At 34.2% G+C, this 26,965-nt stretch overlaps 1 protein-coding gene across 1 annotated transcript in view; it reads right to left on the bottom strand.

Moving 5' to 3' along the window:
• LOC133075097 (glutamate decarboxylase 1-like) overlaps positions 1-25,878 on the bottom strand; it is a 94,431-nt gene extending 68,553 nt beyond the window's left edge. The window contains 12 exon segments of the mRNA XM_061169224.1: positions 4,447-4,524; positions 4,627-4,691; positions 5,479-5,595; positions 6,114-6,168; positions 8,383-8,462; positions 10,048-10,163; positions 10,482-10,594; positions 13,379-13,469; positions 15,867-15,942; positions 15,944-16,110; positions 16,842-16,954; positions 25,823-25,878. Of these exon segments, the coding sequence (XP_061025207.1) occupies positions 4,447-4,524; positions 4,627-4,691; positions 5,479-5,595; positions 6,114-6,168; positions 8,383-8,462; positions 10,048-10,163; positions 10,482-10,594; positions 13,379-13,469; positions 15,867-15,942; positions 15,944-16,110; positions 16,842-16,954; positions 25,823-25,878 (1,127 nt within the window).
• Positions 25,879-26,965: the final 1,087 nt, after the last annotated feature.

Raw genomic sequence — 26,965 nt, forward strand, 5'->3', positions numbered from 1 at the left:
ATGTAAGTCATACACATTTCAATAAAAAACCACAATTATTTATTTCAATTCACTTAGCGTTTCTACCTTACATGCATATTTAAATAGAATTTTTGTTTATTTTATATAAAAAATTATGTTACTTTCATAGGATTTTAGTGTATTAAGTTCTTTGGATTTATTTGGAACAGTAGATGGTGTAATTAGGTTACTACTTGTCTATTTTTCTTTACCTTTTCTTAAAAGCCTTGACGTTTTTCTGCTCTTCTGAAGTTATGTGGCTATCGTGTATTGAAGTTAACACGAACTGGGTGCCTGGTTCACTTTAACTAAACTCTCTCATAAATCAACCATCTAGGTGCCAGTCAAGTAAACTGCTCTGATGGCCACAGGAGGTACAGAATAAAATAATCCGTTTATTTAATTTTGTGCTTTCCTAGCCATTTCCTCGCATATAAAGGATGTTGAAAACATTCCTCCTCAGTGTTGAAGAATGGAGAAATATTATTAAAAGATAATCACTAGACAAAAGCAATGTTTTCCATCACCCAGTTGAAAAGAGGATTTTCTCAAAAGATGTGTGTTGCCACAGCATAACAAAGGCTAAACCTGTGTGCATTGACTGGGTATAGTTTAAATAAATACCAATTATAACTTTTTGAATAAGAAGAAAATAACAATGTATCTATTATGTGTCTATTATATGCTGGACACGTCACAACTATTATATCATTTGATCCTACGGAAGACTTATGGCATACCTACTACTATTATATCATTTTTATAGATTGAAGAAATGAAAACTTTACCATGGTAAGTAATTTTCAAGATCATATGTCTATACAGTGATAAGTTTGGGAGCTAACAAAAGGGGAGTTTGTCTGGGAGTCTGCAAACTCCAATTTCTAAGGGAAGAAAACTCACACTCTTGTAGGAGCAGCTTATGGATCTAGGGAGAGAATCACAATGAGGTGTGGGGGGAATGGAATAAAAACGATACCTTGCAAAGGAGAGTACTTTATGTACCCTGAATCCAAAACCAGTCAAAGATGTCACAGAAAAAGAAAACTACAGACCAATATCACTGATGAACATAGATGCAAAAATCCTCAACAATACACTACCAAGCAGACTCCAACAGCACATTAAAAGGATCGTACACCATGATCAAGTGGGGTTTATCTCAGATATGCAAGGATTCTTCAATATATGCAAATCAGTCAATGTGATACACCATGTTAACAGATTGAAGAAGAAAAACCATATGATCATCTCAATAGATGCAGAAAAAGCTTTTCACAATATTCAACACCCATTTATGATAAAAACCCTCTAGAAAGTAGGCATAGAGGGAACCTACCTCTACATAATAAAGGCCATATATGACAAACCCACAGCCAACATCGTTCTCAATGGTGAAAAACTGAAACCATTCCCTCTAAGATTAGGAACAAGACAACGTTACCCACTCTCACTGCTATTATTCAACATAGTTTTGTAAGTTTTAGCCACAGCAATCAGAGAAGAAAAAGAAATAAAAGGAATACAAATAGGAAAAGAAGAAGTAAAACTGTCACTGTTTGCAGATGACATGATACTATGCATAGAGAATCTTAAAGATGGTACCAGAAAACTACTACAGCTAATCAATGAATTTGGTAAACTAGCAGGATACAAAATAAATGCACAGAAATCTCTAACATCCCTATACACTAATGATGAAAAATCCGAAAGAGAAATTAAGGAAACACTCCTACTTACCATTCAACAAAAAGAATAAAATACCTAGGAATAAACCTACCTAAGGAGACAAAAGACCTGTATGCAGAAAACTATAAGACACTGATGAAAGAAATTAAAGACGATACAAACAGATGGAGAGATATACCATGTTCTTGGATTGGAAGAATCAACATTGTGAAAATGACTATACTACCCAAAGCAATCTACAGATTCAATGCAATCCCTATCAAGTTACCAATTGCATTTTTCCCAGCACTAGAACAAAAATTTTCACAATTTGTAGGAAACACAAAAGACCCCGAATAGCCAAAGCAATCTTGAGAAAGAAAAACAGAGCTGGAGCAATCAGGCTCCCGGACTTCAGACTACACTACAAAGCTACAGTAATCAAGACAGTATGGTACTGGCACAAAAACAGATATATAGATCAATGGAACAGGATAGAAAGGCCAGAGATAAACCCATGCACATATGGTCACCTTATCTTTGATAAAGGAGGCAAGAATATACAGTGGAGAAAAGACAGCCTCTTCAATAAGTGGTGCTGGGAAAACTGGACAGCTACATGTAAAAGAATGAAATTAGAACACTTCCTAACACCATACACAAATAAAACTCAAAATGGATTAAAGACCTAAATGTAAGGCCAGACACTATAAAACTCATAGAGGAAAACATAGGCAGAACACTCTATGACATAACTCACAGCAAGATCCTTTTTGACCCACCTCCTAGAGAAACGGAAATAAAAACAAAAATAACAAATGGGACCTAATGAAACTTAAAAGCTTTTGCACAGCAAAGGAAACCATAAACAAGACAAAAAGACAACCCTCAGAATGGGAGAAAATATTTGCAAATGAAGCAACTGACAAAGGATTAATCTCCAAAATATACAAGCAGCTCATGAAGCTCAATATCAAAAAAGCAAACAACCGAATCCAAAAATGGGCAGAAGACCTAAATAGACATTTCTCCAAAGAAGATATACAGATTTCCAACAAACACATGAAAGGATGCTCAACATCACTAATAATTAGAGAAATGCAAATCAAAACTACACTGAGGTATCACCTCATACCAGTCAGAATGGCCATCATCAAAAAATCTACAAACAATAAATGCTGGAGAGGGTGTGGAGGAAAGGGAGCCCTCTTGCATTATTGGTGGGAATGTAAATTGATACAGTTCATTATGGAGAACAGTTTGGAGGTTCCTTAAAAAACTAAAAATAGAACTACCATATGACCCAGCAATCCAAATATTGTGCGTATACCCTGAGAATTCATAAAGAATTCATGAATTCATAATTCATAAAGAGTCATGTCCCACAATGTTCATTGCATCTCTATTTACAATAGCCAGGACATGGAAGCAACCTAAGTATCCATCGACAGATGAATGGATAAAGAAGATGTGGCACATATGTACAGTGGAATATTACTCAGCCATAAAAAGGAACGAAATTGAGTTATTTGTAGTGAGTTGGATGGACCTAGAGACTGACATACAGAGTGAAGTAAGAAAGAGAAAGACAAATACCATATGGTAACACATATATATGGAATGTAAAAAAAGAGAAATATTTCTGAAGAACCTAGGGGCAGGACAGGAATAAAGACATAGGCATAGAGAATGGACTTGAGGACACGGGGAGGGGAAAGGGTAAGCTGGGAAGAAGTGAGAGAGTGGCATGGACATATATACACTACCAAATGTAAAATAGATAGCTAGTGGGAAGCAGCCGCATAGTACAGGGAGATCAGCTCGGTGCTTTGTGTGCACCTAGCGGGGTGGGATAGGGAGGGTGGGAGGGAGACGCATGAGGGAGGAGATATGGGGATATATGTATATATATAGCTGATTCACTTTGTTATACAGTAGAAACTAACACACTACTATAAGGTGATTATACTCCAATAAAGATATTTTAAAAAAAAAAGAGTGAGTGGGGAGTACCAGCTCAGGCAGTTTGTAATGGGAAGACGAGCACTTTATTTTTAAATCCAAATCCACTGGATTGTTTGTGAATAAGAGAGAAAGAAAACAAAGCTATGAATGATAGCTGCCTAAAGTGTGTCTGCATTTCTGACAACTAAGTAGAGATAGGAATACTCAGGTTGAAATTTATAATTGCACCTCTCCTTGGAGGAGATCATGAGCTTATCTTCTTATATAGTGTTACATTTACTACTGATGGAGATAAAATACACAAACTTATAAGCAAAAAATATTTCATCCAACCCATAAATTTGTGCTTTTTATGCTAAAAATATATCACCGTTATTGATAGTCATCCACACTTAAAATGAGTCTTACTTTGGCCTTACACTCTGGGATAACAAATTGGCCACTGGGCCAGATTTGACCCCAAAGAGATCTTTTGTTTGTTCGTTTGTTTCTGGTGTTTTTAAAAGGTGGGGCATGAATGACCCGGTTTTCTGTAGTCCTTATCAGTGTCCATTGTCTCATCCCAGATCTTATCCACACATTGACTTACTAACTGTTGCCCTTTAGTCATTTGATTCTGTGGCAGTTTAGTTACCCAGTGGTTGCTAATTAAAGATCAAAGGGGAAGGATCAGTTTTCTTCAGTAGGGCAAATGGTGCTGCACTATGTTAATTCAATGAGGCCACAATTATTTTGGTTTTGAACATTCACAATGAAGCTAATCATTACCAAAACATCCATTATGTCACTACTTGAAAATAGAAATTATTTACTTTTTCCCCAATCAGGATAGTGGAGCACTGAAGGGGGATACCCATGAGTTTATGTGGATTCCAGATCACAGAGTTGGCCCTAGGTGACAAAACAGCTCTAGTTAGTACTCACGGTCTAATGAAAGAAAACAGAAGCCTAAATAGGTTCTTTCCCTTGCACAAGCAATGGCCCGGGTCTCACCTTTCAATGCCACTGAGTTTATAGGAGTGGTTTCTGGACAGCAACAATCCACCTCCCCAAGCTGCCTGTAACAGATACAAAGGATTTGTGTTCCTATTTCTTTTTAAATAGCACTGACTGCTTTTTCCTATGTTAAATTTATTTCAAAAGTTGATGAAGATTTAATTGTTATTCAAGGTAATTATAAACTTGGCTATAATTATCCTACTTAGAAGAACAATGCATTTAAAAATTTCCTCCTATGAGTTCTCATTGTCTATTCATGACATAGTAAAGTTTTTTTTCTAATTAATTCAAAGAGATACCTTCTGTGTAATTTCCAGAGACAGAAATTTTTAAAAGTTGGCATCAGATTTGGCAAGACTACAGAAGAATTAAAATATCTACCATATTATATAACTTTAAATTTGTCCAACTCTAGTCAAAGCCAAAGACATTTTTGCCCAAAGTCATTGTACCAAACTAATAGCATCAAAACTTTTGATTTCCATAATAGCTATTAATTAAGAAACGTATATTAGAGTAATGGGCTAAGTCTTTTTGATTTAAAATTGGTTTAACTATTTCTTTAAACTGATTTTCTAAATTGTTGGTTGAATATTAATAGAGGTTTAGACTTTTTTTAAACACTTGATACATTTGTAGCTCTTTCCATGATAGTGTATTAAGTCTAATTTAAGATAATTTATGCAAATAAGACTATTCTTTCTTGATATTTATTCTTTATAAAAATTAGGGTTACAGAAATTTTTGTCTTGTCTGCAATGCCAATTAAGAAATTTTAAGGACTATTCATAGGATACATCTTTTTCAAAAGGTGAATCATGATCCAGACTCAAGGATGTGACTTACATCCACATGCATCCAGAGTTTGTGCATCTCACAAATATCTGCAATGTCGTGGAGTGGGTAGAAGGCCCCGAACACTGTGCTGCCAGCTGTGGCAGTGACATAAAAAGGAGTTTGGCCCTGGTGATGACAAAAGCTGCATCATTCTTACAATCTCATGAAGTCCACTCCTATGCTAATATTGTTACTTAACCATTACACTTCTGGACATCAGGAAGCTGGATAACTTTGACTAAGGGCATTAAGTACTTAATAATTTCAAATACTCAAAGGTACCTACAGTAATGGAAAAAGTAGCTTAACCATAAGATGAACTAATACCACTACCTCTGAGTCTCATTTATTGTTATTTCTCTCTGAATTTATTTTCAGAAAATCATACCACAACAATAGAGATGACCAAACCCCTTTATTAGTAAATATCCTGATAACTTTTCTTTTGATAGTTAACAGAAACAAAATTATCAGGAAATACTACAATGTTAATTATTTCACTTCAGTTTTAGAAGAAATTTCCTACATTTAGGGATTATTTTATTTCCTTTAGCAATTATCTTATCAATTGTTTTCCACTAACAAAAGTAGGTGAAGAAAATTAAGATGCATTTGTGTGTTAAATATGGAACTTCAGAACATGCCTTCCTTTTAGCTTGTAATATATTTTTCTCTAACTCAGCTGGAATCATCTTTCCCCTTAAAAATGCAAATACACATTGATTTCTTATGAGTGAATAAACAAACCAATTCTATCAATTAGAAGAATACATAATATTCAAGATTAAAAAATTAGTTTTTATTGTCTCCCAAAGGTATTTATAGGTGTAAAAACAGCTATTAAGTAAATGTTTAGTTCTCTAAAACCAATGTTAAATATCATGTTATTTGAGTTAAAGAACGCTTAGTTTACTATTCAATCATCTTAAAATCAGCATTACTTACAAATCAGAAGATTCTGATTTTTCTAAGAAAGATACACATTATTCTTTTCTTTCTTTCCTTTCTTTCTTTCCTTTCTTTCTTTCTCTCTCTCTCTCTCTTTCCCTTTCTTTCTTTCTTTCTTTCTTTCTTTCTTTCTTTCTTTCTTTCTTTCTTTCTTTCCTTTCTTTCTTTCTTTCTTTCTTTCTTTCTTTCTTTCTTTCTTTCTTTCTTTCTTTCTTTCTTTCTTTCTTTCTTTCTTCTTTCTTTCTTTCTTTCTTTCTTTCTTTCTTTCTTTCTTCTACCTAATTATTAACCTTTAATTATAAAGACTTCTTAGTATCAAGGTAGAAAAATCAAGTATCCAAATTGGGGGAGTGGGGGAAGAACATGGCACAAATTCAGGTGGCCTCACATTTCTTCACAGAGAATTTCTGGGAAAAAAAACCCAAAAGCCAATATTTTCCTACTCCATCCAGTTTTCAGACTAAAATCCTGTCTATTGATGATTCACAAGAAGCATTTCTCTTAAAGTCAGGAATACGATAAGGATACTCACTACCATCAATATTATAGTATTTTTTCTGAAGAAATACCTATTAGCTAGCTAGATGATTATAATGATGATGATAGATAGATAGAAAAGAAGAGGAGAAAAAAAACCTAATTTGAGTACATATGGTTGTATACCTGGCATTCCTAACATTGTTTATTGAAAAACTCTTGAAAATGATAAGAATGTTGAGCAAATGGGTGGTTACAACAGTAAATTAGGTTCCTATTTTTTTAACTAATTGTTCTGAATAAACATAGAACATATCCTATTCATAGCAGTAAAAAAGATATAAAGTATCTGGGGGAGGGATTCTCAGGAAATGTTCAGGATTTATATAAAGAAAACCAAACGACTTGAGATAAGTATTGAATTATAAACTTATAAAACATATTTGCAAAATATTTTATATTTATATATTTTATATTCCAAAACTTTTCAATATATAAATATTTTTTACAAGCCAATAAATAATAAACCACCAATAAAATATGGGCAAAGAACATGAACAGATCATGGTAATACACAATTGGCTGGTCCATATATTGGATATACATTGTCCCAAATAACTAAACGTCATCTTTGTCTATCAGAAGTTTCAAGTATAGAAGTATTGATAATATTCAGGCTTCACAAGGTAGATAAGAGTATCAATTAACTGAAAAATGTTTGAAGGGCAAATAAAAATCTTTATGAAATTGTAAGTGCAGACATTCTTTGAACCAATAATTCAACTTCTAGAGATTCACGTGAGAAATATTCAGACACAGACACTCAAATATATTTATATAATTATATTCATTTAAGCATTGTTCTTAAATACTAAAATCTAGGTGAAAACCCTTTCAAATAAGATTTGTGAAATTATGTTACATTTATAAAATGGAAAACTCCGAAGTAATTAAAAAAGAATAAGGAAGGTCTGTATAAATTCATGGGCTAAGATTCCTAAGATATATTCTAAAGCCAAAAAAATTAAAAGAATAAGTTGCAGATTACAACACAGAATTTGATATGCATAAATGTATAAATACATTTGATATGCATCAAAATGATCTTCCAGAATATATGTATTTGTAATATAGTTTATTTATGAAAAGTAGGATTCAAGACAAATGGAAATATATTTTCACTCTGTAGATTTCTAATGCAGTTGAATTTTTCATCTCCAAACATCATTATATTGCTAACTGGATCTACTTAAAACTAGGAACGGATATGTGACAGTCTCACTGATTTAGGACTATACTTAGTAAAGAAGTCTTAACCGTAGGATAGGATACCTTTGGTGCTTGTTTCATAATTACTTCTAGTTAAAATTATTGAAACTAATATGGAAGAGTATTCTTGCTTAAAATTGGGATAAGAGAAGAATGGGATTTTAATCTTCATACCAAGCATGATAATAAAAAATTTTGAGAATGTATTAAGGAACATACCTTTCATCACATTTTACTTCAATTACGTTATCAGTTCCCATACCAAGGATTGCTGCAGCTTTTTTTACTGAATAATGACCCTTGGGCAAAAATGAAAACAAGAAAGGTATTAATTCTCCCTCCTTAAATCATCACTTACACTAGTGCATCACTCACACTAGGGCTTATACGCATAGCTTTGCATGGGTTTGTGCATGGAGATATATATATATATATATATATACACATGCAAGTAGAGTTCTCAAGGCATAGTTCCAGACCCTTATCATGACATTTGTTGAGATGAAGAAGGTTGTAGTACCTCTTTCTAGGAGGTACTGTCACAGAACAGGACTCTTTAAATGCAGGAGTTTGAATATTCTCATTCTCTGTATACACATGAATCGTGTCATTTATAAATTTAGTGACAATATCCTCCAGGTAAATCCTTACATGTTATGGACAGGTTTAAGTCTTGAATTTCCAATTTTTTTTTAAAGAGTGAGGCCTGAAGAAATGAATCAATTCTTCTTCTGCTTGCAGTTTTTAATTTTGACTTTGACATCAACTTTGATTTCTTGCCTTCTAGGTGACTACTATCTCCTTGTATCATTTGCATAATGTAAACAGTATCAGTAAGATGGAGGTGACAGCTCAAAGATAAATTTGGCCTGGGTTATTTTTAGCTGCCCGGAAAAGACCAGATATATGAGAGAAACAAGTAGAGAAATTTAAAACCCTAACCATATTTTCATTTCAATGGAGAATGCATAGATGAAATAGGAAATGTTTTTTTTTAATCTGCATTGTGGAATTTCAGCTTATTTGCTCATTATATTTAAAAAGTATATGTGAAATGATGAAAATGACATTTGTAAACAAGCATCTTCAATTGTATTAAGTTCTATAGTAAATTACATTAAATATGCAGCAGTGGTCTCTAATGTGATAATATACATTTATATAATGCCAATTTGAGTTTGGCAAAGGAAAGACATTGCAAACATGGGGACATTTTAAAGAAAACCCTGTGTTTCCAAGTACTTTTAGATAGAATTCTCAAGCTGGGACTACAATTACACTTTACGATTATAAATGTTACCATGGTAGAAAAGAAAAAAGTGATCGGATTTATTAGAGGGATGAATTGATTTTTTAAAAATATGTATTGTTACTAGGCACAGGGTTGGAACATTAAAACTAAAAGAGACCTCAATGGATATATTGTCAGTATCAGAAACATTTGGCTGAGGACCTATAAAAATAAAGCTTTCTTGTCAACTGACTCTTACAGTCCTAACTGGAAAAAGAAAACATTAAACACATTCTCGTTCTTTTCATTCAACTTTAAAGTGAACCATTATATCTTTGAATTTTCTATTTCTTGCTTTTTTTTTTGGTAAAGGTAGCAAAATGTTTTATATTTATAATCACATTTTTTTCTGTTAGTTTCTCCTATGTTGAAATAAAATTTTAATACTGACTTATCTGTATTGCTAATCTATAGAGTCTATACCAACTGGAAAGTTGTTTTTCCCCTTTCCAATATTAATCCATAGATCCAGACAGAGATTACTGAATATATTTAATGGAAAAATGAAGCTAATATTCTCAGTCTTTCAATTACTTTATCAGTGTATCTTAGAAGACTCTTAAAAGTTGGAAAAATCTAAACTTGATACTTACTTGTTCAGAAACAAACAATACAATGCATGGAAGTGCTGTCATGCCTTTTGTTTTTATCTCTGGATATTGCTTATAACGAGCTACTAATATACCATAGAGATTTGATATACTCCCACCTATGGAAGAGAAATCGTGACTGTTAATCTAGTTTCAAACATCAGAAATGTTGATTGAAATCATGACAATTTGAGAGTTTTCTGAAACTAAAATTGTGCCAAATTACTGATGTCATTTTTAAAATAGCCTTCCTTGAAAGTGTTAAGAGAAAGCTCAAACAACACAATTCACAACTTTAAGATTTCTAAAAACTTTCTTTATAATTATAAGCAACACAACGGCTTATGAACATTTCTCTCTCGAAAACAGTCATATTAGTTGAAATATATTTTGAGTGTCTCCTGATATTTCTTTTCGCTCATAAACATTTTTCTTACCAGGTGAAAACATTCCATCTGCTTCTGTTTCTCTCCAGCCAATAATTTCACACATTTTCTTACGAAGAATTGTTTCCATGACAGTAAATACTAGAGCTATTTCATAGGTAAACCTATAATATAGAAATACCACTGTGAATTATATTACATGGAAGAGGATAAATAAAATCATGTGCTAGATAAGATTCTACACATTTTTGTATGCTGTAATAGGCTGTGCAAGAAATGGTTAAATTTTATATGTTCTGAATGGTCCCTTCCAGATCTAGAGTGCGTTAGTTCTACAAAGGAAGTATCAAGGTTTCCATGGTTTTGTGTGGTAGCTGGGAATTTCATTTTCCACCAAAAGGAATTTGAAAGTAGCTCCATCCCCTCAGCACACACACAACACTGTTTGGGACAGAAAATGCCCAGTTATCAAGAAAATATTTACACATTTCCTAGGGGACAAGTTAGAAAGACAGATATCTAGAGCTACAGACAATATTTTGCAGAACCTGAAAGAGTCTTTTCTAAAAACTGATTGATAAACGTTTTTCACCTAAAGACTGTACTGTGAGCAAACACACCCCAAAAAAAGGCTAAATACGATTATGTTTTCAATAACAGCTTGAAGCAAGTAAACGTTACAGGAGCCACATGGGCCCCATGGAAAAGAATTCAGAGAGCACTGTTACGGGCACTCTCCTCTGAGTCTCCCTGTGAAATTAGCTCCAGAGAAAGAAGCTGGGATTTAAAAGAAGGCTCTAAGCTTTTCTCTATATGTGTCCTATGCAATAAACAGTGATGTATGTGCAGTGAGCTCTGAAATCAAAAAGTGGTTTCAGTTATTCTCAAGAAATCCTTTTATTTGTCCTCAAAAAATTGTAAAGACCTCTCTAAGTGTAATTATATATGATGCCGGTATCAGGCACCACGTATGTGCCACTTCAGATGTCCTCAGCTTTCTCTGTCTCTAAGGCCTTTGGATGTTATTCAGGCCCAGCCACCACTGTGACCACTTTCACTCAGACTCACCCACAACCCAATGGAGAGTTGCCTCCCACCCACACTTGCAGTCTCTGACCTTCAGCCCCAGGGTCTTCCTTTTGCCCTTAGTATCACAAGTCATGGAATCAGCTGGTAGTCCCAAGTATGTGTGGGGAACTTAACATCCCATCGTGCAGTCCCCTGGCTGTAAGAGACCTGGTTGAGAATAAATTTCTTCCCCTTGCTCTCTCCAGAGGGACTGATCTTAGAAGCAGTCACTTACAGGGGGGCATACATCCCAGGAGCTCATGCACTCACTTCTGCTTATACTAAGTGGTAGCCAGGTCTAAAATGCCCCTCATGTTACCCTCTGCCCTGTCCTGACTCCCTTCATTTCCCCCAATCCTGCTCTTCTGCAGGGCATGCCCTAATAAAGTGTTAATCTATAAACTCTGGCCCCGGGCTCTGCACAAAAACACAGACTAAGAAAATCCATTACCTATTAGAATTAGGCTTCTAGTTCCAAGAAGAACAAAGTTTACATAGCAAGCCTACGGCTGTCCATTTCAATGAGGCTCATTTCTGCCAGTGTTCTGTCAATTTCAGCTTCTACACGCATTACATTTTTGATCCTATTTCAATTCCATGGAGTAGACATTATTATTTTCAGACAACAGGGACCCATTAAATGGTAGAATTAGGACTTAAATTTGGTTCTCTTTAATTCCATCTCGCATGCTTTTCCATTATCTCAGATTATGGTAGGAGATATCCATTCATTAAAATGAGAAAAATTCAAAGGTAAAGAACCCTCTCTTATATCCTTTATCTTTGCATCTTCCATGTATTCTTTCCACTATTTCTCTGTTTAAACCAAGAATCTATATTTTCTTCACACAGAGAATGATTAAGTTTCATAACAATGGGATTCCAAATAACGAAGCAAGATTTATATAATGATTTTTGTGTAATAATTTATATAACATATAAAATGCATCATATAGTCTCAAAAGATATAGGTTTTTTAAAGTATTACTCTATGCATGTTTAAATAAAGGGCCATAATCAAGCAATAAAAATTAAAACTAGCAGTAAACTGTGCAGGTTATTTTTACATGCATTTCACATCTATAAATCCCTGTGCATCATTAAAAGCCCAATGACAACTACACAGTTAAAATAAACCACAGTTTTCCCACATAGCAAAGCAGTCACTTCTCATAAATGTTTAGTTCTTGGTTTTAAAGTTTAAATTTCTACCACCTATCTCTTTTGATTGCTAGTTAAATTATATTAACATCTGACACAGACTGATCCTTTCAATTTCATATCCAATCATTTCCCTATCCCTTTAACCTTGAAATATATTGCCCTAAAATTAATTTTACTTCAAAACGTTGCAGCAGTGTATCTAATTTTCGTATAACTGTAAGTTTTGCTGTGGCAAAGTTCAAAATTTTTAAGGAATCACATTGGAGTTCAATTTAACTTTCCCTTAATAGTTTACTTTCTTCACCTTCGAGCAGACTGAAGTTCTAATTTATATTCAGGAAACTTTTCACATACTTGTCTGTGTCTTTTTTCCACTATGTGCTCTGGGCTGTTTTGGGTAGTGTTGAAATGATTCCAATCCTGGAGCTGGACTCCCAGTCTGCACACTAATAACTCAGACTAAAAAACTGAACTTTACTACTTACCAGGAAATTCAGATCCTGAGATTTTCTAGAGAGAAACTGTCCAGAGGACCAGTCAAAATGTCACCCAGGGAACAGGAACCATCTTCTTTGCATTTCTCTCGGAGTATCAACTATTTGTTTCTGATATAGCAAACATCCTATCCAGCAAAATGTAACTTCCACAACTGACATTTTCACTCTTGCTTATGTGTCTAATAGTCTCACATTCCTTAGACCCAGAAGGATACTCACATGTTGGTATTTGCAGTGCCTGTCAACCATTCCCCTGCAAGTCCAATCACATCTAGCCCACTGGAGAGCTGCTTAAAATAGCGTGGATGTCCTAGAAAAAAAGACAAAATTGCAAATGAGTCAAAGTAAAAAACACAAGGCTAAAAAGTAGTTAAATTTTATAGCAGTTTCTCAGTGAACAGGTATTATGGATCAAGCACACTTTAATTATTTCATTCAGTAAATATTCCTGAGCAGTTATCATATGCAGGGACAATGCTGGGTATTGGCATCCGGTGGGCATACAAGGCGGACGTAGCCGCTGCCATGGGGATCTCACTGACCGGTGGAAGAAAAAGACAATAATCAAATAATGACACCAAGGTGTTTAATTACAGTAAAAATCACTACAAAGGAAAGGATCAGGGTGTTCTAAGACCATTCCTAGGGGATCCACGGCAGTCAGGGGAGCAGGAGAGGCAACCTCCAGAGAAGACTTCTCGGAGGAAGTGGTCTTTCAGGGACAATCTAGTTTGTTTCCAGACAGTGGAGGAGGGTTGTTATGAGTACAAGGAGCAGCTGTGAGAGGCACGGAGCTGAGAAAGGGCTTGAATGCCAGAGCGAGGAGCCCGCCTAAAGCAGACCCAGCATGGGGTGTGTCAAGCTACCGCAGTGAATGGGGGAGGAGCCACCTAAAAGATGAAACAAGTTTCCCTCCAAAGTTCCTTATACATGTTTTGGTTAAAACATCAAGTCCCGGGTTTCCCTGGTGGCGCAGTGGTTGGGAATCTGCCTGCCGATGCAGGGGACATGGGTTCGAGCCCTGGTCTGGGAAGATCCCACATGCCACGGAGCAACTAAGCCCGTGCATCACAACTACTGAGCCTGCGCGTCTGGAGCCTGTGCTCCGCAACAAGAGAGGCCGCGACAGTGAGAGGCCCGCGCACCGCGATGAAGAGTGGCCCCCGCTTGCCGCAACTGGAGAAAGCCCTTGCACAGAAACGAAGACCCAACACAGCCAAAAATAAATAAATAAATAAATAAATTTAGAAAACAACATCAAGTCCCTAGAGATTATCATACTAAGCAAAGTAACTCAGAGAAAGAAAGGCAAATACCATATGATATCACTTATCTGTGGAATCTAAAATATGACACAAATGAACTTATCTACGAAACAGAAACAGACTCACAGACATGGAGAACAGACTTGTGGTTGCCAAGGGGGAGGGGAGAGGGGTGAGGGGGGTGGGGGGAGGGGTGGGGGAGGGATGGAGTGGGAGTTTGGGATTAGCAGATGCCAACTATTATATATAGAATGGATAAACAACAAGGACCTACTGTATAGCACCAAAAACTATATCCAACATCCTGTAATAAACCATAATGGAAAATAATTTTTAAAAAGCACCAAAAAAAAATAATTTCAACTAGGTTCTGAAGAACATAGGGGCAGGACAGGAATAAAGATGCAGATGTAGAGAATGGACTTGACACGGCGAGGGGGAAGGGTAAGCTGGGACGAATTGAGAGAGTGGCATGGACATATATACACTACCAAATGTAAAACAGATAGCTAGTGGGAAGCAGCCGCATAGCACAGGGAGATCAGCTCGGTGCTTTGTGTCCACCTAGAGGGGTGGGATAGGGAGGGTGGGAGGGAGACGCAAGTGGGAGAGGATATGGGGATATATGTATACATATAGCTGACTCACTTTGTTATACAGCAGAAACTAACACCATTGTAAAGCCATTATACTCCAATAAAGATGTGAAAAAAAATAAAAAATAAAAATAAAAAAAGCACCAAAAAAAGATAAGTAATTTCAACTATGAAAAAAACCAGGTCCCTCTTATAATGATTTTTTGAAATTTTATATTAAGAAAGGATCACCAAACATTAATTGTCAAACTGAATAATCTATATTCAACTCAGTTTAAATTAATCTTCCCCTCCTTAGCTCCAAAATGGATTGTTCTTTGCACTGGTTTTACACTATATCTTAAAGATGATGTGCATGATAGCTCTTTTTGAATCTTTTTTTTGCCTCTAGAGCCTGTTCAAATATCGTTTGCTCCTGGAAGTATCATTGCTTTGAGATTAAGAATCAAGTTACAATGATGTTAATTTAATCAGAAAACACTTTCTAAAATGTAGGCTGTATATATAAATTATACATATATCTAGTTTTAGCACTCTATGTTTTACTGATGTACAGAGATAATAAATTAAGCATCAATAATGAATATGATCAAATAAAACAAAAAAATGAAAAAGGTAAATAAAAATTTTATGTTATTTTCCATTGAGATATAACTCTCCAAACCAAAATCATTTTGTTTATTTTTCTCTGTTAATTAATAAGCAATTCATATGACAATACCAATTTAAAATAAACCAGACAAATGTTTTAAATAAAAATGAATAAAATTGGAGTATTTTTCAACACAAATGTAAACTCAAAGCTATTCATTCAGTTCAGTTCAGGCACACAAATTTGAAAATCACCTGTTTTAACACCATATTTTAAGGTGTCTGTGCAATAACCAAGCAACTGCTCCAGAGACTCAGGATGGTCAGACAGCTATTAAGTCAAACCCATCCAAACCTTCAAGAAGTTGATGAGGATGATGGAAGTCCAATGTTTTACTCTTAACATCAAAAGTTTTCTCGATGTAGTGCAGAAGAATATTTACCACTTGTAGCAGAAAACATTTTGTTAAATCTTTGCCATTCTTGGATGGCAACAAATCTAGAGAAAAAAAAAGAGAGATAAACAGCAGGGTCAGTAACTAAAGAGCCAAAGAAAATCACCATGAGATTGAGTTTTGATCATTAAATATTAAAGATATTAAAAGGCCATGTCAAATAGCAAATGAAGTAGCATTTGTCGGAATCCAACAAATAATCTTCATTCAAAGTCCCACTGGATAACAGTTTTCACCAAAAAATAGACCATTTTAGATTAACATCATTGGACAGAAGAATTGTCCCTTCAAGTTCTCCTAGATGGACCTTATTTGTCTTGTCAAAAACTGAGCTGGTGGGCTTCCCTGGTGGCGCAGTGGTTGAGAGTCTGCCTGCCGATGCAGGGAACACGGGTTCGAGCCCTGGTCTGGGAGGATCCCACATGCTGCAGAGCAACTGGGCCCGTGAGCCACAACTACTGAGCCTGCGCGTTTGGAGCCTGTGCTCTGCAACAAGAGAGGCCACGATAGTGAGAGGCCCGCGCACCGCGATGAGGAGTGGCCCCCGCTTGCCACAACTAGAGAAAGCCCTCGCACAGAAACGAAGACCCAACACAGCCAAAAGTAAATAAATAAATTTATTAAAAAAAAAAAAAAAACTGAGCTGGTAAGTGTACTTTTAAAAGTAAGTTAAAGCATCAGATCTTAAGGAAATCATAATTGCTTCAATAAATATATAGATGACATAGAATTTTGTAAAAAGAAAACAAACAACATTTGTTAATGGCATCCATACCTGAAGCATAAGCATTTGATAAATTAGTCATTAAATTCTCAGTGTGAGCTTCTTTTTTCACATCTTTGTCAGCTGATTGAAAAGGATGAACAGATTTTTTTCTCATCTGTTTCCTAAGTTGAGAAAGAAAGTTATTTGTGATTATTAAAACATGCTGATAATATGTATTTACTGCTTTTGTATGTAATCAAATGTATGCCTCCAAAAAATTCATAACATTTGAAATTTTTATTTACACATGATCTTTGGTGGATAGGTGTAAACTGGAGAGAAGCATTAGTTCTACTGAAGTTCTGTAAAGCTCTTTTATAACCACATAGAGGGCAAATGATACAATTCTTACTTGTTAGTTTCATATCAGTTTAGTGTAGAGGATTAGTAATTAAGACCTATCATGTTTAACTATAAATAACAATGCCTACTATATAAGATCCTGAAGTGCCTTGCATACATATTAGCATTTAACTATAAATTCTACTACATACTAATAGTCCTAAGTGCTGTACACACATTTTAATCCTTATAAAGACATTTTTCCCAGTATGCAGATAAACAGATTTAAAGAAGTTAAGAAATAATAATAATTAACACTTGTTGAGCACATACTATGGCCCAGGAACTGTTCTAAGTATCTCACATGTATTATTCTATTCAATCCTTATAACATAGGCTTATGATATAGATAACTATTATTATTAACAAAGATAGCTTTATATATGGTGGAACTAGAATTTATAGACAGGTATTTGCATCGAAACTCCATTAAGTTATCTATCCTCCCATGTCCTCTTCATTGGCAGACGGATTCTTAACCACTGCGCCACCAGGGAAGCCCTGTCATTCATATTTCTACATTTTATTTGTTGACACATGTAATTTATATTCTTTCCTCAAAAGTTCTCACATTTTCTCGAAGCCTACATTGTGAAAAATGATTTTAGAATTGGGACTAATAGGGACAAATAATTCCAAGTTGAATTTCACAGGTTTTAGTGTAACCTGGCCTGAACCAGATCTATAATATCTGTGCTAATTGACTGACAGCAGCTTTAGAAAATCAAGGCAACTCTCAAGTTTTCCTAGTTACGTAAGCCCGAAAACAGCCAAGTAGTATCCAGTTTATACAAATAGTTGTTATAATGAGACAACTTAGTTCAATAACCAAATGAAATACATATGTAGTAGTTGATAATTAAACCAACCAGTTTTCTTGGTATTTTAGGAACTAAGGATTTGAAGGATATATCAGGTCATATAACCTGGAATTAATCAGTCCCTCCCAGCCTAGCCAAATCACCAAACTTGAGGGTACTATGAAAATTGCAAACAAGAAATGGAAGAAAAATTAAAATGGCTATTAGGCAAATGAAAAAATTATCAATCTCAAAAGTAATCATGGAATATCATACAATACATGACTTTAATAAATTCTTAAAATGTTAATACTGGTAAATTAATAGATAATTAATGCATTAATAATATTTTAATAATAAAATTATAACATTTTGCCCATTGGATTGAACAAAAAGTAGAATTTACTTACTTAAAATAGTAGTCCTAAAAAAAGTCTAACAACACTTAAAAGCAAGACTTGATAAAGTTGACCCAAAAGTAAGTTAACTACCTACCAAAACAAAACTCAACACACTGAAGGATGACAACATCTATAAACAAAATAACATAAAATTCACAATGTCCTGATTACAATAAACATAATAAAATATGCAGAGAAGCAAAAAAAAAAAAAAAAAAAATGTAACCCACTACCAGGAGAAAAATCAGTAAATAGAAACTGAATCAGGAATGACAGAGATAATGGAATAAACAGATGAGGACTTTAAAAACATCTACTAAAATAAATATATGCAAGGATTTTTTTAAAAAAATAATAATAAAAAGAGAAATGGAAACAATAAAACTAAACTAAATAGAACTTCTAGGGCTGAAAAATAAAATATCTGAGATTAAAAGTTCCCTATAATGGCCTAATAGAAGATTGGAGGTTATAGGGGGAAAAAAACCCCAAAACTAACAAATTTAAAGTAAAGGCAATAGAAACTATGCAAACTGAAGTTACAGAGATAAAAAATGCTGAAAAAATATGATCAGAACCTAGCCATACATGCAACAAAATAATGAAATTGAATACATCCTTAATAGGGGTTCCAGAAGGAAAGGAGCAGCAGAAAAATATTTGAAAAAATCATGGCTAAAAATATTTCCAAATTTGATGAAAACTACAGATCCCAGAAAGCTCAACAAATCCCAAGGTGAGTAAACAGAAAGAAAACTACACCAGGACACATGTATCAAAATTCTGAAAGCTATTATTTTTAAAAATTATAGCAACTAGAAAGAAAGATGCATGAATTACAGGGGACTAAACAATAATGATGGAGAACTTCTCATAAGAAACAATGTAAGTCAGAAGGCAATGAAAAAGCTTCTTTAAAGTACTGAAAGAAAACGAACACTGAAAACTAGAATTCAATGTCACAAACAAAAGTGAATTTGTTGACAGCACTACAAAATGCATTAAAGGACGTCCTTCAGGTTAAATAAAAATGATAAAAAGATATTTTAAAAACTTGACTCTACACAAAGGAATGAAGAATATTGGAAATAATAAATGTATGGGTAAAGTTATCAGGTTATTTATCTTATTTTAAAATATTTTAAAAAACCATTTGTCTTGTAAAGCAAAAAAAAAAAAAAGATAAGGACATAAGGGCAAGGACTGCCTGTTGGATTTGGCAGTATAGTGCATATTGGCTGTGATTGCTAAAATGTTGTAATGAAATATTAACAACAGGAACCAGTCTGTAGTGGGTTGACAAAGAAATGCTAGTACTATTTTTATTTTGGAAAATAGAATTATTTTTTTATAAAAACCATGTTATTTATGTTAATATATATAATAGTTTTATAATCGTTGCTTTTAAATAAATTGATAAATATTTCTTAATTTATTAATTTTAATTGATACTTCTAATATAACCAAATTATTAGATATAACCCACATAAAACAAATTCTTTGAGGTTTTCAATAATTTTTAAGAATGTAAAGGGATCCTGAGACCAAAAATTTTAGAACTCTTGCTTTATAAGATGCTGCCTTCATAAACATTGATGTAGATACAAAATTATTCCGAGGTAGAAAATAGGATTTCCAATGGTATTGTCTTATTTAAAAGGAGGCAATAAGTTAAATTTTTTTTTCCTCATGAAGATTTATTATTCATTCTTTAATGATGGACAGGTATGACAACTATGCCTAGTGTTTGCATTTGAATCTCAAATGATCATTACTGAATACAAAGAGGAAAAAAATAACACCTGGATATAAAATAAACCAATAACACAAATTGGCTCATGAATATTTATTTGCACATTAATTCATCTATAGATAAAACAAATGAATAAACTCATGAATATTCCCTGAATTATTTATCTATGGGATCTTTTGTAGAAGATGTATTATGCAAAAATTTTGCTCCTTACATAAATGACATTTGAATAGTTAAAAAAATGCTCTCCCATTATAATCACTGGACACTACCATGCTAATAAAAGCAAAGATGAAAAATGGGGATTTACATAATTGAACACCATTTGAAAATGAGATATTAGCTTGATTCTTGTTTACACATTAGAAAGCTTTAAAACTGTCAGAGATGGTGATGATTAACCAGAAAAGAGCAGAGGATAGTACATTATCTCTCATCTCTCTAGTTTGTAATGGGAATCAGGATGGAGTTCTATTCATCTATTAATTCTCATTCACTTAGCCTCCAGTGTGATCTATATATACAAGATGATAGGACCTTGTGTATATGTCCAAAATATGTTTATTTCCTTGTGAGAGTTTACTTGAGTTAATCACTGATTAAGTTTATCTGTTTTGCTATTAACTCAGTTTTGCCTGCCTTCCCCAAATTTCCTTTATTATTTGAAGTTCTACTTATTCTTACAGGACTCCCCTTAGTCTTTCTCAATACCATAAAATGAAAATAGTTTTCTGTTTCCTTATTATCAATATAGAATATTTTAAGTTTTATTCTGGGTTTTTACCTTAGAGTGTTTATTATGTATCTTGCAATGTAATTACTTTTATACATTCTACTTCACTGACTACATTATCAGTTCCTTGAAGTAACTAGCATCTTGTCTTTCTCACCTTTGTTTATGATGATCTGGTGCAAAACTGAGAACTTAGTAGATGGCTATTTTGTGTTAATGAAGTTAATTAAACAACCTCAGCAAGTTCTAGCAGCTTAGTCCAAATCTCCTGGTGTGAGGACCAAAAAATAAATTTTATCCAAGGAAATAAAGCATCAAGATAATAAAGATATCAAGATACAAGATAATAAAGCATTTTTATATTTTGTATTATTATTGCATAGGAATTTAAGAATACCTTATTTCTTACTATAAAAGAAAAAATATAAAATGTATGTTCTTAAATCTTGGGATAAATGCTAAATATAGTCTCTTTTTTTCTCTAAATTATATCAAGTGCTAATTACTAAATATTAGGTTATATGAAGAGATAAACTGTTCGAGATGTGACCTAGAATTGAGGCATCTATAGTATCTACGACAACAAGGTTCCACTTTTGGGGGGTCAATTTTTAATCATATCTTTGCCTCATTCATCTTCTAAGTTGCCAACAAGATCTCAAAAGCCTCCTAACTGAATTTATTCTCTGTAATTATGTTTTCTTCTAATTCTACAGACCACAGCCAGGTGAGTTACATTCATTTAGTGATTTATTCAAAGGACATTTATTGACTATAATGTGTCTGTAGGGGAGGAAAAATAATTTTCTGTCCACTCTTCTAGTTTCTTGGCTGAGACCCACCTGTAATAAAGATATATTAACAGGAGAAAAACAAAAATAAGTTTAATAACATGTCTACCTCCTGTATACATGAGAGTTACTCAGGAAAAACTTTGTAACTCCCTAAAATGGCCCAAGCCACCGCCTTAAATACCATCTTTAGCTAAAGACAAAAGAAGATGTTGGGGGTTTGGGGGAGACCAGTTATGGAAGGTTATCAGGAAAAACAAGGGTATGATTGTTATGCAGATTTACACCATTGCCTTCTCCAATGATGAGTTTCTAGAGATTTAGTCATCTTCCTTTTCCAGTTACAGAGAGGGAGGCATCAGAGAGCTCTGATCATGAAATTGCTTCCAATCTACTACCATGATTATTACTATGACTATTCCTTTGCAACCAAAAAAATATGTTTTTGTTTTTGTTTTTGCCATTTCTCATCCTACTATCATTCTTCTGCCTCATCATTCACATCCTCTCATTGGAAATATTTCCTACTCTGATACTATCCTGTTGACAAACTTCCTGTGTAAATTCTCACTTTCACAGAAAGCAGCAAATGGTGTTTCAGAGGAAAAACAACCTTGGATTTTATTCAAAGTGGAACAGTTATTTTCTTCCTGACAAACTATAGACTTGCAAAAACAGAGTGATTTACCTTTTGATTTTTCAAAACCTTGAAGTAAATAACATAAAATATGTAGGATTCCTTGCTGCTACTAGAAACCATAAACAACTTTCATCAATGAAATGGTGAAATGTACATTTACACTGATTTTCTCTTGATTACCCTACCTCATGCAATCGTCTAACCTAGAATTTCCACATACTGCTTTTAGATTAATTATAGTTTTTGGTTGCCAGCCAAGTTTAATTATGAAACATACAGAAGTGATTGTAATAAATACTATTTAAGGGATTGTGCTGTAAATAAATTAGTGACCATTTCTTTCTTATAATTAGGAGAGAGATTTCCATACATAGGGTAGTATTTTATATACACATAGGATAAAATTGTAATTTATTCTGCCAGAAAACTCATCAGTTTGATTTTATTTTAGATTAAGTCCCACCAGTCTGGTGTAGTGTCCCAACAATTTTCCTTTTCTTCTATGTTTAATTCTTCAAAACTGAATTATCTTAAGGATTTTTTTAAACCTTAAATGACCACATAAGGATTAGTTGTTTCTTTCTGGAGAAAAATCATGGGGAAAAAAAAATTTCCCTATTCAGAGCAGATGCAAATTATGTTTAAACAGTTAAACATTTCTCTGTGTGTCTTTGTTCATATTATTCCGTTTGCCTGGAATACTTTCCCTTTTTCATACCTAGCCAATTTATACTTCAAAATCAGTTCTAATCTTATCATATTTATGAAGATTCCTTACTTCTCCTAGAGTTACTTATACCTTACCTACTTCTCCCAAGAGGCATTTGAACCACTATAGTCATATAATTGATTGAGTCATAGCAACCAATAAGTACAAACCAAGTACAAACCAATATCTTCAACTAGAATGTGATCTTTTCAGGGTTAGGAATGGTGCTTACTTTATTCTGTATTTCTGGCCTTTAGCATTTGCCTAGGACGTAATTTGCATTCAATTAAGACTTTTCAAATGAACAAAAAAATTATTTCATCCTCAGAACTGAATCTCTGAGAGTAAGAATCGCTTCCCTTCAAATACGCTGTGAGGAGGATCCCTAGTCATCCTCTTTTTATTGAGATGAGTTTTACCTGGCTTTCTCCATCTAACCCAAAACAAATTTCCCCTCTGCCCAAACTGGTCACCATAATGCAAATGTGAATGAGTCCAGCTGATCCGAACCCAAATCCTAATTCACTGTTTAAAGTTAACACTGGCCCTCAAAAGTTACTTAACTCTGAGTCTCCATTCCACCTATGTGCATCTCAGCAGTCAAGTTTGCAGTATCCTTGCATCCAGGGAAGGCTGAAGAAAGGTGACTGAGAAAGGGATTTGAAAGAAGGTGGAAAATGTAAGAGTGAAACTCTTTGAGATAAAGACTCTGAATGAGCATAAGCATGTACGATTTATTTAACTCCATTTTCTAAATCATCGAATCGTTGTTTTTTTGTTTTTTTTTTCATCATAGGACAGCAGTAGCAGGAGTGGAGCTACAAAATCAGGAGGTTGAAGGAGGACCCATATTTCATGACAGACTTCTGTGAATTTACTTCGCATGAGCAGTAGCCGTGGTGAGCAAGCAGTAAATGTGGTCGAAGTGATGAATCATCAGTGTGATTTTTGCATCACATGACACCCTAGCTGTAGTTTTGGAGAATAAAAAAAAAATGTTTGGAGGAATGTGTCACTTGACACTTTGATAAATTCACCTGTTAATTTTCTTGCTTTAAAGGTATGAATTTTAATAATTGTGCAGTACTAACTTACAATATAGGGAGATGAAAAACATTGTAAACTACATGAAGCAAACTTAAAATCAACATTTATAACTCAGTCATAGCTACAGTCACTCTCTTTAGTTCTCCTTTTATTTACTTTGATGCCATTGTAGGTGAGATGTACTCCCCCACCCCAAACCCACCACTGTTTTCTTTTCCAGATATTTCTCCAAAAATTATCTTTCTGCCCTCCACTTCTAGGTGCACTCTGCAATCTTTTCATCCTTCGCAACAAACAATCCTCATTATTAGTCCTGGACATTTTAACCCTCGGTTCTGTTCCTTCAGAATAAGTATTATATTCTTAAACCCAAGGGCAATGTCTTTCAAAACATCATAAGATGGTGAGTAAATATGCTTAATTCTGTACATAAACCATACCTGGTATAAAAGGATACTGGATGATTGTATTAACCTCTATGAAAGAACAAACAACTTTCTTACATAGAGAGTTTAATGACGTTTGGAGAAGATAAAACACTGATAAATTTAGCTAATAATAAAAGTTAGAGAAAGCAAGATCACTGAGGTTTTATGTTTCAAATTAATCAATACTAAATCCTGAGATCTCCAGGGCCTGGACACCTGCATTAATACTTTTCCATTAACTCCTTCCTAAGTTTAGTCTCTTCCCCAGTCAGCAGAGGCATAGTTCATTACTTTACTCTCTCGGTCAATATTCTCAACATCGTGTTTTATTGTTTTCTGGCCTCTTTCCCACTCAGAAAATCTTCCTCAAAATTTTAGAACAACTACTACTATACTTCCTCTCCCTACAAAGATAAAAGCCATCAGACTCCAATTTCTCTAAAAATTCAAAGGTATCTGCCTCCATCTGGTTTTCAATCCCCATTATCTAAAGCAATATCCCTCCTCTATGGCCGATTCTCATCTGCATCTTGTTCTATCCTACATCCCCTTAGGGACCTCACTCCCTCCTGAATCCTTTCTTTCTCCTGTGACTTCAACTTCTTCCCCTTTACTGGAAACAGAGCTGCAACAGAGTGTGATGAAAAGATTGCAGAGTGCACCTAGAAGTGGAGGGCAGAAAGATAATTTTTGGAGAAATATCTGGAAAATAAAACAGTGGTGGGTTTGGGGTGGGGGAGTACATCTCACCTACAATGACATCAAAGTAAATAAAAGGAGAACTAAAGAGAGTGACTGTAGCTATGACTGAGTTATAAATGTCAAGTAAAGACACAAAGAAAGACGGTCATCTACAAAGCCAGAAGGATAGACTTAGAACTAACCAATCTTACTGACACCTTAATCTCAAGACTTCTAGCCTCTAGAACTGAAAGAAAATAAATTCCTGTTGTTTAAGCTACTCAGTCTGTGGTAATTTGTTATAGAGCCCCTAACAAATTAATACAGATTTCACTGGCCCTTATAGAAATTCAAAGCTGTTCCAACTTTAAAAACTCCTCTATTTTTGAACCCACATTACCCTCTTTTCATCACACAATTTCTTTCTTTCTCTTAAGAGTCGGGCTTCTTAACTTAAAGATCATTCTACCTGTATTTCCTCCACTTTTAATCAATTATTCAATTCAATTATTCAACTTCAATTTGGACTCTACCTAAAAGGTATCGAAACTTTTTTCTTTCCTTTCTTGTCTCCAAATTTTAATCCTGTTGACCACTCCCTCCTTCCTCAAATACTTCCTTAACTTGTTTTTTATAATATCATATTATATTGATTTTCTTACTACCTTTTAGAGATGATCACACCATCTCCAGCTCTACTGGACTCCTGTTTCTCTTCCATATTTGTTTATTTAGGGTTCAACCCCTCACTCTTCAATTCTTATTTTACTTTCCACGCTTATGATTTCAAGTTATATTTCTAGTTCAAGTTGCCGGGCTTTAAACTCATTTGAAAAATAAACTAATATTCTAAATTGACATATTTAAATCAGGACTCATTTTCTCTCCTTCTTGCTCTTTCTCCTGTTCCTGTGAATGACATCATTGTATATTCACTTTCCCAAATGAGAAATGTCTCAACCCTTACTTCCCCTTTTCTCCAACATCTCCCATTAATAAATTATTTTTGACTTATCCTCTTCAATATTTCTGTATTTTTATTCCTCTCTTAATTACATCTCTAATATCTTGGTTCCTTAAGCTCCACTCTTGACAGACAGACACTGCATGCATAGTCATCAGTTTGAAGCATTAATATAACTTTAAAATTATCCTGCCTAAAATCCTTCGGTGGTTCAAAGGCCCAAACTATTTAGTATGGTATATAAAACCCTTTCTGGTTCTGTCTATGCCACCAGGTTAAGCACTTTTCTTTCCCCAGCCTTCATTGTCCATATTCAAGGGGAATCTGTTTAACTCAATTTCAAGCTAAAGTCATGTTCTCTGATCTGGTCCATTTAAAATGTAATGCCTTTAGTTTGCAACCTCTTCCTTAACCCTCTGCTTAGCTAATTGGTACACCCTTCAGGTCATAAATTACACATTTTCATTTTTTGGAACTTTCCATAGCCATGTAAGACTGAATTAAGTTCCCTTCCTATGCAATTCCTTGGAATTTTATGCTAACATATTTAAGTATTTAGACAGGTAAGCAGTCTATGTTATGATAGTGTTTGTTATGATGTGATCATTTATCAGTTGTCTATCAGTTTCCATTAGTGTCAGGACTTCTTAGGGGACTTAATAAATACCTGTTAAATGAAATAATAAATATATCAGTGTTTAAGCTTTGCATTAGAGGACATTTTTTAAACAAAACTGGTGCAGCTTTTTTTTTTTTTAATCTATTTTCAACATCTCCTTACTGTGTCCCACACAGCATAGAGCTTGGCGTATTATATATTTTCAAGGACAATATGAACTTAATA

The sequence above is a fragment of the Eubalaena glacialis genome, chromosome 15, assembly GCF_028564815.1.
Source record: "Eubalaena glacialis isolate mEubGla1 chromosome 15, mEubGla1.1.hap2.+ XY, whole genome shotgun sequence".
NCBI classification, from domain to species: Eukaryota; Metazoa; Chordata; class Mammalia; order Artiodactyla; family Balaenidae; genus Eubalaena; species Eubalaena glacialis.